Genomic DNA, 12490 nt, shown 5'->3' with positions numbered 1-12490 from the left:
AATACTTGTATATCAACATTTATACTTCAATACATTCTCCCTACTAACCTGTTTGCAGCCATTCAGACACCGAGTGATTACATATCCACCTTTTACTAAATGGTACGCAACCTGTTTGGTCATGAAATATGCAGCGTTTTTTCCGGGTAAAACATATTCCGGTAGTGAGATACCAAATGCATAAATTAATCTTACGTGCAATAAAAAAGGCAAAGTACAGAAAGTACAAATCTGAAAATTTAAGTTGTCACGCGACGCAAGAGCTTATTCGAATAGGGAGAACAGTCTGCTTTTTAAAAAAATTCAAATCGATTTTATTTCCTTGCGCCGAGCTGCGTTAACCTCTCGTCTAAAATTCGGGATTTGTCACTAAATAGAATAGTTGCAGTAGCCCAGCATAGGTATTTCCAAGCTCGGCCGTATACTCCTGCTTCCATTCAACAGTTCAATAAGAACACACAAGTCAAAAAGTTCGGCATATCTTACTTAGTGTAGAAAAATAACGATACTCTGTTCTTATCTTTTGTATTGACTGCGGCAATGAATGTGTGTGTGCCATTTCTAAAATTAATGCCAACATTTAGTTCAACTTCCTCATGTTAATGCAATTCCACTCTTTCGTCTCCTTGCTCCTTCCACGCCACCCTCACCAGCTTGTTGTTTTCTGTTTTGTTTGCTCAGTTTATTCAATATTTCCCCTTAACGTTTTACCCTGCGCTCGTTCAACTGGCGCCTTTGGTGAGAATGTTTACTGCTGCCAGGATTGCTTTCGCCCCCCACACCCTTGGCCCCCTCCACTGCTTGAACAAAGCCCCAAGCAATCAAAATAAACATCGAATCTCCCCGAAAAATAATCCACAAATTGATCGAAACCAAACGAGTTTATTGGAAGGGGGAGACGTTCACTTCACACATCAGAGGGGAACAGGGTGAATAATTCATAAAAATACGCGTTCATCGATCCGGCTTTTCATTGCATATGTCAAATCATTCACGCCATACTTCCTTAAGCTCAGGAAGTATGTTAATGCATTAGTAAGACACTTGGACAATTTTGCACACGGTTACACTTTAATACTTCGCCAGTGACCCTTTCTGAACTTGCTCACGGGCATCACTACACACTCCCAAATCCTTTGTGACTGCTGTTTGTTACATACGTCAAAATATGACGCATACAAAAATAAATTCACTACAAGAGTATGAATAAATATCGTCTGGATCAAACTAATTCAATTAGAACGGTGGGTGCGTTTTCAAACCGTGATTTTCTAAAACGTCTCTTCCATATAAATCATATTTACGACGTGTATTAAAAGGTAGACATTTCTTTGAACGATCAATGTGCACAGTAGAAGGAAGCTTTCCCTTCTTGCTGAAAACTGGCAATGCTGCACCGGCACGAACAACAGAAAATAAATCGATAACATTTAAAATGTTTGTGTCTCCGAAATTTGTGTGTGGCTCGTTGTGTACAGTACTGTGGATCCTTCAGTACTCACATGTCGCCTAAATGGTTAACAGGCCCCGTCTTCCATCTTAGGGCCATTGAAATAAACTGACCAGATAATCTGCCAGACGGTCCACTTGTAAAAACACTGTCGTGTTTGTGAAACTAAGTCAAAGTATTTACAAATTATCATGTTAAATGAAAAGTGTACGCGAGAAGTAACGAAGGGCCCATGTGGTGTATATTACCCTTTCGAGGGGTTGTTGCTAATATATAATTCACTCACTTGCATAGTTTTTCGATTATTGCTTCTCTGCCATAATGTAACATTCGAATATGAGTGCAGTCGTGCTGTTAAAAACAATTTTGTATCAATTATTTAATGTACCACCCACTGCTTTATCTTAATTACTTGTGATCTGTAGAGCCACTATTTTTCTCATTAATTATGAAAAACCGCATTTAATTCGTCCTGCATTGAAAGTGTCTCGTTGCGCAGATGGAAATCGTAAGGAAATGTACTGTCTGTGGGCACCACACATCGCATGGCTGGGCTGAACATGTAGCTCTGTCCAAAGGGACGGCTGGCTGGCACAGCAGAATAATGCATGCCATAGTGATAATTTTTCACATAGTCAGATGGATCTTCTTGCTTCAGGGAGAAAATCCCATTAAAGTTAATTGGAGGACTGAGGGGACCGTCAAACTGTGGGCTCACACACTCGGGAGAAGCGTTCTGGTAGAAGGACTCGTAAGCACCACAGTAGCTGTAGGGTTTGATGGACTTGGAAGAAGGGTCCATTGGGCTCTGTACTGAGGGGCTGCCGAGATCAGGGGTTTGATAGGTGTAGAGGTTGGAGGAAAACTGTGACCTGGCGATATGTGCTCCATCTCCGTTCTGGTCCATCAGTAAGTTTCTCGTGTTGAGTTGCAGGCAGCCAGCCACCAGGTTGGTGGTGGGCTGGGACAAGTCTTTACACAGGTTTTGGACAAACGTCAGCAGGTCAGGTCTCTTGCCAATGCGCAGGATCTCCGACAGAGCCCAGATGTAGTTCTTAGCGAGGCGCAGTGTTTCTATCTTGGACAGTTTCTGCGTTTTGGAATAACATGGGACAACTTTGCGAAGGTTATCGAGGGCGTTGTTCAGACCGTGCATCCGCTTTCTTTCCCTGGCGTTGGCCTCAGTCCTCCTCAGTTTGACTCGTTCAATCCTTTCTTTCGTCATCACCTTTTTCCTGGGTCCTCTCCTTTTGGGATGTTCTTCATCCTCTTCGCCTTCCTTACCATTCTCATCTCTGTCTGACTCTACAGACGGGGTGATGTTGTTGAGATCAATTGAACACTGCTCATGCTCCGCACAAGTTTGCGACTCTTTATCCTCGGATTCGCTAACATCATCAAAGTTTGTTCCGGGCATCATCACAACTTCATCAATTGGTAAAGTCAACATGTTGTCAGCTTAGGAGGAGAAGGGGAAAGAGAGAAAGAAATAGTTATCGGCACGGCTTTCTAGATAAGCAGTGCAATAAAATAAATTTATATTAGCACCACTCAGACCCTCTCGTTGAAGATCAAAAAATCCGCGCAGGCCTTTTAAAAAATAACCCCAAATATTCATAACGGGGAGAATGATATATCGTAGGCTTTAGTGCGGTTGCACAGAACCATCTCACTGTCGTTGTTGCACGACCGGTGTCTCAAATGTTTTAAACTCGATAAAAGGGTGTTTTATTTTACAATGCTGCATGTACTTCTGTTTTTTTTTCCTGGCTAATCCTAAAACGAACATGTAAAAGCCGTGCAATTGACAGCTTTAAGAAAACAGGACGGTTCCAGTGTTTTGATTTGATTCCCTTGGGTCTCAAACTTCCCATGGATCGTAATTAAAATTACAGGATCGCTTACAATGCTACATCCAGCTCCAGAGACACGATAGTCACGACTGGAAGTGGCTGGCTGTGTGTTTTACCAGTACAATATCGTCCATCCGAAATCGACAGGATTTTGCATATTTTGCTCGGAGCATTTAAGATATATTTTAAGTGCAAAATGGCAATGTAAAGCCCATTGCATTGGATGACAATCTGTTTCGTTTCACAAGCATTAACAATAGAATGGATTTGGCTCTCAGCCGGAAAGTTAGAAGGCTGACCAAGAAAATAATTGAAAATAATTTCCTTTTTTGTGAAATATTAAACCCTGCATTAGATTTAGAAAAAAAAGTGTTTCGTTTGCTACATAGCACCAACCCCGGCACTAGTTATGCAGTGCAATAAATCATTTGACAGATGGAGGGTCATAGGGTTTTCTTCCCATTCCGAAATATTGCAATTTGCACTCATATTTTCTCCATTCACTTCAAAGTTAGGCTGTTACATTTGGAAGTTTTTTTTTCCCCAACAGAGCAACGCCCTACATGTTGGAAGATTTTTTTTTGCCTTCCTCACTTCGAAAACTAGTTTTAAATTCGAGTTGGACTATTCTTAAGGGATGCGCCCAGGTGTCGGATTGCTTAAAACAGCAGCCCTATTCAACACCTAAAGGAGCACTTGTTAAAGCCCTAGTCCGTACAGAAATGCTGGCTGCTCACACGGAAGTCCTGTTTAAATAAAATCTATGAATGGAATGACAAAGCATTTTATAATGACGAAGTCGTTGGTGGCAAAGGGATGGGGAAGGAGACAGGTAATGTTTGAATTGCCAATAAATTCAACACAACCAGTCCTTAAATACGCGAAATCAGGATGTTTGCACACTAAGGCAGGGCAATTAAAAATAAAACAAAATAAACGCCGTCGGGTTGCAATGCAGCGATGGTCCAACCGTTCCCCCTGGCTTTATTTGTATTGTTATTGCTGTTGCTGCTGAATTGAATTCTTACCTGAAATCAGTGCTGGAGAGGGATGCTCATTTTCAGCTCCTCCTGGCCACTGCTCCGTAGTCTGACGGCAGTATGAGGGTCTCTCTCTCTCTCTGCAGGATCGGTGCGTGATCGCTCTGAGAAGTGACAGCGATGCCCACGACCAGCGCTGGTACCATGCCATCTGCTGCTGACGTCAGCGGGCAGCCGCCGCTGATTGGCAGGTGCAGACGCTGGCATCTTGCGCCCCGAGGGAGGCTGGAGCTGGGGATGGGTATGTGTGTGTGTGTGTGTGTGTGTGTGGGGTGGTGGGGGGGGGGGCGGGGGGAGATGGGGATGGTTTGGTTTGGTGTGGGCAGCAGCCCGTAAGACTTCAAACAATATCATCGTCTGCGTTGGGCCAGCCGAGCTGTCAGCCAGGAGGCCAGCAGGAGCCGCTCCCAACAAGATGCAAAGGAAATGATACACGTCCCATCTTACACCTTATTAAACCCTGTCCCCACATGTCAGCGCCAATCAGACGCAGAAACGCACCGTGCGCTGAGATTCCGGCTGCTACGCGCAGTGAAGCCTGCCAGATTGCTATCCCTTCAATGTCAGTTGGGGACTTTGCACATGGGGTCTGGTTAAAAAATAAAAAGCAGAACGGTTTCTTACCCCTTCCCCGCTTCGCCGCCCACCACCGCCAACCCCCCGGCCCCCTCCCTCCCAACACCACCCCCTTCCGTGTTGACACGTTTGTGGTTACATGCAGAAGGCCCATGTCAGATGTGAACAAAAGATGGCATCAAAGTGCATTTCACTCAAAAGTACGTGCCACTCGAACGTTGCAAAAGTGCCAGTGGCCTCCATAAATTGGCAACTGCCAAAACGCCGTGTGCATCAAATGTCAATGCCAACGCATTGACTACCTGCGAGAGCGTTTGTGTATATTTTACCAAATATTAATCGCGTCACCTGCTATCAAACGAGGTGGAGATATGCTTATTTATTGTTAACACTATGAATCAGTTGTCCGGAAGAATTCAGCATGGTGAATTCATGAATCCAAAAATGGTTTTTAATAGTCTACTCCTCCCATAGTACCGACTAGCCAAGACCACAGGGCTCTGATTGTCATTATTATTATTGTAATACAGATCAGAAATCGGTCTAACATAAGCCACAGTCTGATTTCAATGGTAGGTCGGTTCACTACAGCCTTCTGAGGTTACTACTGCTGTCCAAACAGTGCAGCAGATCACTGCACTTACTGAAGCTTTTTTCTACACATAATTAGGCAATTTTCAGTTAGTCTATTTCATTCACATTTGCCTTGGAATTTGAAGCCAAAATATAAGGAACTGCATTTGCAATGTTTATTTTTTTATTGAATGTTATTATGTAATTAATCATTTGCACCTAACATGGTATCCTTCCTATCATATCCCAACACTAAGCTGTTTGTAGTTATGTTTGTGTTAACTTTGTTTAGCGGAAAGATAACTGGTTAAAATAAATGTATTATAATAGTAGTTTATGCGGTACTCCAGTGCAACAAGATAAACGTTTCAATTACATTGACAGGCTTGGCATTTTTCAGTGTCAAGTCTTGTGTCTGACTGTGATGCGCACTAAGAGACAACAGGCCCACGAAACTTTGCAGTCAGGTTCAGTAATATCTCTTCCTGTGGACACCACTGACGTACATTGTTCGGACTGGCCAGTGGTTGAAACGCAATCTTTGACTGAAGGTTTCAATGGTATAAACCTTGTGTTCTTATAGTTGGATATCTGAAGAAAAACACAGGAGCTGCGCAGGTCAAAGAGGTGCTGAGGAATTTTAGGTCGCGTTTCGAATTATTTTGTTGACAAGAAGAGAATAGACAATGTATTTAATTTCACTACATCGGTGATTATTGTACTCGTACGAATTCTTTGATTCGAACTGCGGTAATTCTTTGACATTATTCTGGGCCATGTGTGGATGTAAAAACAAGGCCGGATCTGCAATCTCCCAACGTTAATTTTTGCCACGCTATATTGAAACTTCATAAAACATTAGGAAATCCTGACAAGAAGTAGAGAGTTCAGTAAAGAACAAGACCGGTAAAAATTTATTTCTTTTTTTATGAGCCTGGTTTTTCTTATTCGACACTGAGCGGCATTTTACTCCAAGCGTGTTGTGCTGCCAGTTTGCACTAGCCACTGGCAATATCTACTGAGACATGGGCATTCGAGGTTGTATTAATGCCTAGAAAAAAAAACTTGCTGTGTGCGCTTTCATGTTGCTTGTTTCACTCAAATGGACAAATATCATGGATTTTAGGGACGGGAAATAAACGCTGGCCAGCCACATGCTCGGATTGGTAATCTGACCAGTGAAACGGCATTTAACAAATCAGACGATTCTCAACGCACACGAACAAAACAAGAAGGAAATCTGTGTCACGTTTTTCAAACAATCTGTCGAATTGTACAGTGCCTGGAATTAAAATAATAAAATGACAATGGCATCTGACGATCCTTGCTGGCATTTCACCGTGTGTTACTCGTCCTGGTGATACAGACCTTTGGGACATGGCTCCAGAATGCCAGGTGTTCCGGAATGAATGATAAGAGTATTTCCCATACACAAAAATCCCTTCTTCCATGAAATATTTTTCCAACAAAATATTATTTTGCTTTCGTTTATGATACAGCAACATGAAGGATGAATCACAATTTTTTTTAAAAAATGCCGGTTTCCCGGAAAGCTATATAATTCTCACAGGGCTATTCAATTCATGAGTCCAATTTGTTTTCTTAATTCAATCGAATGCTTAAATTGTAGGTGAGCGAAGATGTGGCCAGTTTGTTGACAATTGATATCAATGCCCACATTCTCATTGGCGCCAAACTGGTTCAGTCTGAGGTGTTTTAAAGACATTCCCCCAGTCCCCTGTTCCCCCAAAGTTCAATCACATCACAAGGAAGCCAGGTCCCAATGGGCAGGAGTGTGCTGCTGGAAATCACTGAGGGCGTTCATGTAGTCAAGGGTGAACCATGCCATTGGTAGCCACGCAACTGGAATCTTCGCACTGTGACTAATCAAAGGCATTTTGTCTTACATCAAGTTCGTCGCCGATGCTTACAGCGAGATTGTCAGTGCACAATCGGAAATATGACCAAACTATTGCGCTACTGTACTGAAGGAGATGGAAAGGCGGAATCATAACTGTAGCGTCTACTTCGAACATTCTGTCGTTTCTGCTCGAGGCTGAGAGGCCGCTGCAAAAGCCTTTGGACAATCCTGACTTTGTTCCTCAGGGATAAATAACAGCACTTTGTCAATTCCAGTGCAACACCAGGCTGCTCAGTCCTTGTGACCTGTTTAGTCACAGAAAGAAAAACACGGAGTTATTCTGAAAATCTCAAGGTGACAGTGGTACAGTACTGGAGACCTCCCTCGTGTCCAGTTGTGCAGCATTGTCCTTGACCAATGAGGATTCGTGTGAGCTGAGCGCTTCATAGATTCGCAGCAGCACGACGCGGGTGGCATCCTCACAAAGTGAGAGCCATGTTTGTGTCTAGAATTCACAGAAGCGTGAATCATCCCAAGTTTTCGTGATCTCTGAAAACCCTTTAGGTCAAGAGCTGAAGACCCGACAGTAAATGGAATGTCCTTGGAGAATTGATACGTTTCACTCAGAAAAGAGTAAAGCAGATGGCAGGCAGATTTTGTTCACTGTGTCGTCTCCTCACTCTGAAAAGTGAAAGAGGATTTGAATGTTTTGACTGGAAAGCGGATTCAAGAGTGAGGGATCGGACTTCATAGTTCAGCGCACTGAAGTGGAGAATCATACCCCCTACGGGAGGTCCTGGGCTTTGCACCACATGCAGTATAACTCCAGTCCACATTAAGGTTTATTTTTTCAAAGCTCTCAAACGGTGATTGCCTTATTTCACAAATTGCGTCGGGGATGTCACTTTTTGTTCTGCAATTACTACAAAGAAATAATGTCATAAGTTTAAATGTCGAAGTATTTAAATACCAAGGGTTCGCTCATTGGCGCCCACACCGGAACAAATACCTACCGAAGTTCCCACAGCGAGCGCCTGAGCGAGTCAGAAGCGAAACCTGGGTCTAGCGACTTTAGTTAAATCCAGCACTTGTAGCGCAATGACACCTGTAAGAATGGGGAAGCGTCTCAGTGAACCACCGAGCTCCTGTCATTATTAGCAGTTTGTCTTTTTTTCCTTTTATTTACCTCAACACTCAGGTGACTCACTCGGTCCAATTTTCTTTGAAATTCTTCAGTAGAATTCATATCGCCTGTGGCGTGTTGGGAGTAATGGTAAAGTCTCACGCCCAGTTTGGCAATACGCAGGTTGAATATTATTATGAGAATGCTATTTGTTTTTCTGCTTCATTTAAACATTTACCTTCGATAGCAGTGGTTCCGGTGACTCAAAGCATTTTGAACAATTTGTACAGTAGTTAAATTGTGGAAACAACCGGATGCATACACAGGCAATACAAATGTATCTGTTTATAAAGGAATATTTATCACAATAAGTGCGACAATACCTGAAAAATACATCTAACTGTGGGACTGACGTGCAACTAACGTGAAACTGCATAGATCATTCCCCCCCCCCCCCCCATATTAAAGGTAAATAATAGCTCATATTAAATCTGGGTTACGTTAAAATAAGTGAATAACTGCTATTAAAACCAAGACTGCGTTACACCTACACATCCGGGTTCAACTATTTCTTGTCCTTTAATCACATTTTACCCGAAGACCACATCTGGATTTAGCTTTCCGTGCGCAATTGTGTGGGAGACTACTAATTTCCATGTACACGTTTCTTTTATAAGTTGTTCATTTAAAGATGTCACTTATTCACCTTCCAGTATGGCTTAGATTATCACCGTTCTGTTAACAAATAAACCGAGTATAATTTGTGCCTATGTCTAGATTAAGAGTTAAATAATACCCATAAATGCTCAATACAGTTTAGTTTTATTTTTAAAGTAGCAAAATCAGTCAACAACATTGAAATGCACGTGAAAACTGCCTAGATCATTTCCCAACTTTGAAATTTGGCATTTAGCTTTCCTCCAAAAATTCTGAAAACTAAACGACTAAATGTAGATTAAATGCAGATTAAATGTAGGGAAATTGAGATGAGATCTTCTGAAGGACTGTGCAGATAACAATGTTGTCATTGGAAAACCTATCTGTGGCATGCAGAATGATACAGAATGTTTCCTCACTTCTTTCGGAGCTTCCGGCAGGAGACTTGCAACATGACCGATTCATTAGCTGAGAGCGGGCAGTAGGTGGGAATCAGCAAGGTAGCCCCCGGTATATGTTTGGTCCAAAGTCACGTGACTCCAAATGCTCACCAATAAATACTGAGGAACCTGGAAAGAGAGAACCAGATGTGGTGATGGAGGAATCTGTGGTGATGACTGAGATAACAAGGTGTAGAGCTGGATGAACACAGCAGGCCAAGCAGCATTAGAGGAGCAAGAAAGTTGGACGTTTCGGGCCGAGACCCTTCTTCAGAAATTCTGATGCTGCTTGGCCTGTTGTGCTCATTCAGCTTCACACCGTGTTATCTCAGACTCTCCAGCATCGGCAGTTCCTCCTATCTCTGATGACTGATATGTTTACATGTACACAACTTCAGTAAGCTGCTGTTTAACGCATCATTTGGACGGTTGTCCAATGCACAGAGGACGACGAAACACAAACGTATATACTCGAATTCATCTCCTCAAATCAAAAGTTATATTGTGAATAGAGATTTGGTCAATCTATAACTTTCAAAACTGAAGTTGAGATATTTATAAATTAATTGCATCAATTTAGAGATTATGCATATGAGAGCTCAGATATCAAAACTGAAGGTATTAAAATAATGTTTAAAACACTTTGTTATGAAAGGGAGCTCAGAAATATCAATATGAGGGTCATCACAAGTATCTACCTCGAGGTTATAGATACAAGAGCATGAATGTCAATTTAATTCTATTTTAACATCCTTTTCATTGACTAGCCCCTGAATTTCTCAATGAAGACAAACTGGCAACTAATTCAACTCAAATCTTAACATGACAGCCTTCCTCCTCTTTATCATCAGGTGAAGTGAAGTTATGGAATGAGACATCCACTGGAAACAAATACTTGTGAGCCAATGGCATCACTATCAGAATCCTTCAAACAGTTCAAGGAGGTCGCTTCAGGGACTTGGCAGTGAATACTATGGATGGGAAGAACATGTCAGAGGCTGGCAGTGGACTCACCCCCAAACTGTCTACCATCTGACAAGTTAAGAATGTTCTCTGGCTGTCTAGATAAGTACAGCTCCAACAACACCAAAGGAACTTGATACCATCCAGAGGGAAGGAACAGACTCGAAGGTATCCCATCTACCACCTGAGCAATTCAATTCTTTTATCAGTGGTGTACCATACTTGCAACATGGCAGATGTACAAGGTGCACTGCTGCAACTTGTTAAGGATTCTTCATTGCACCGCTTAAACTATGACTGTACCACCTAGTAGGACAGGGGCAGCAGATACATGGGAATATCATCACCTCCAATTTTCTTTCCTAGTAGTATGTGATATTGATTTGAAAATTTATCATTGTTAATTCATTTCCATTGGTGCAAAATTCTAGAAGTGCCCTCCTAACAGCACTATAAGAGTACCGATATCACATGAATGATGATTCAAGAATAGACCTCATCACCACTACCTCAATTAGCAATGGACAATGAATGCTGGGCTTACAAGTAATGCCAATGTCCCATGAAACTCATATTTAATACAATGAGATTAAGAAGAGTGCAATGAGGAAGAAGAAGCAAATGTAATTATACAGGAAAATCAGGAAACAGATTGAGGATCCGCTGACAGCCATTTTTTCTTGGTAATGACCTCAGTTTCTTGAATATAAAACAGTGCATTTTTGGAATATAAAAGATTGTTGCATGAGAAAAATACATTTGGAGCCTACAACACACCCACTGTTCCAACTTATATTTGTTCAAAGCATCCTGCATTTTTAACTTGTCACCAATAGAAATGCAATGGACTGTGCTTTAATTATCAAACAGAATATATAGGAAGTCAAAAACTTGAAAGGGAGTTGAATTGTTTGATTGCCCTTTGGCTAGGAAAATACACAGATAAAGAACTTGAAAACATAGACAACAGCCAAGAGTGATAGGAATGAATGAAGACGACTTTGAACATATGGACATTGTCAAGGAGAGTACAAAGCTATAATTTGAATAAACATTGAAAAATTAAAATAAACACTGTCATGTAAGCACAAATTTGAAAGGGCATCTTGTAAATTAACCATCCTGCCCACCCCAGAAAGAATGGTGTAATAATTGTTGCAAGCAGATACTTACTTTTTAGTGAGCAGCTTAGTCAGCTGCTAGAAGTATGGTTTGCAGGTAGGTTGACTACTGGTTTGGTTGATCATATGGATATTTTTGTTTACTTTGTATGTATTTATGACTAATTGTATTGGGTTTTTTATGGTCAAGTTCAGGAAATAAATTTGAACTAAGTTAGGGCTTTGAGAGTTTTATTATTTCTCATAATTCTCATGTCTCATAGTGTAATCTAACAAGGTTAGATGGTTACAATGTTTTGTTTTTATCTTCTTGCAAGTATCTTCTTCAAAGAAATATGTTCAATCCCTAACACCCTGTCATTAAAAACTTCATTCTCTATTTCCCCCAGAAGTGCCAAGTTTATCACTAAGAATGTTTTATTGCTTTCTTCCCTAAGCGTCCACATTGTGTGACATTTCAACTTGGTGAACTCTACTGTCACATAAGTTCGTCATAAGGGTCAATGGGCTGAGGAGTGGCAGATGGAGTTTAATTTGGATAAATGTGAGGTGTTGCATTTTGGTAAAGCAAACCACGACAGGACATATGCGATTAATGGTAGAGCCCTGGGCAGTGTTGTAGAACAGAGTGAGCTAGGGGTTCAGGCAGATAGTTCTTTGAAATTTGCATCACAGGTAGACAGGAGGGTTTACAAGGCATTTAGCATACTTGCCTTCATTGGTCAGACCTTTAAATACGGGAGTTGGGACATTATGCTGAGGTTGTACAAGACATTGGTAACATCGTTTGGGAGTAGAGTATGCTGTTTTGGTTGCCCTGCTGTAAGAAGAAT

The 12490-nt window shown here is 41.6% G+C and overlaps 1 protein-coding gene across 1 annotated transcript; it reads right to left on the bottom strand.

The window, feature by feature from the left end:
• Positions 1–858: 858 nt before the first annotated feature.
• neurod6a (neuronal differentiation 6a) lies at positions 859–4517 on the bottom strand. The gene is made up of 2 exons (XM_048529518.2): positions 4332–4517; positions 859–2908 (listed from the first exon to the last, which is right to left on the bottom strand). The coding sequence occupies exons 1-2, from the start codon at positions 4492–4494 to the stop codon at positions 1893–1895; spliced, it is 1179 nt and encodes a 392-aa protein (XP_048385475.1). The 5' UTR covers positions 4495–4517; the 3' UTR covers positions 859–1892.
• Between the last annotated feature and the right edge of the window lie 7973 nt (positions 4518–12490).

This window comes from Stegostoma tigrinum, chromosome 5, assembly GCF_030684315.1.
Source record: "Stegostoma tigrinum isolate sSteTig4 chromosome 5, sSteTig4.hap1, whole genome shotgun sequence".
In the NCBI taxonomy this organism is placed as follows: domain Eukaryota; kingdom Metazoa; phylum Chordata; class Chondrichthyes; order Orectolobiformes; family Stegostomatidae; genus Stegostoma; species Stegostoma tigrinum.
The sequence above is the reverse complement of the archived record's forward strand: the minus strand, read 5'-3'. Positions and strand labels throughout refer to the sequence as shown.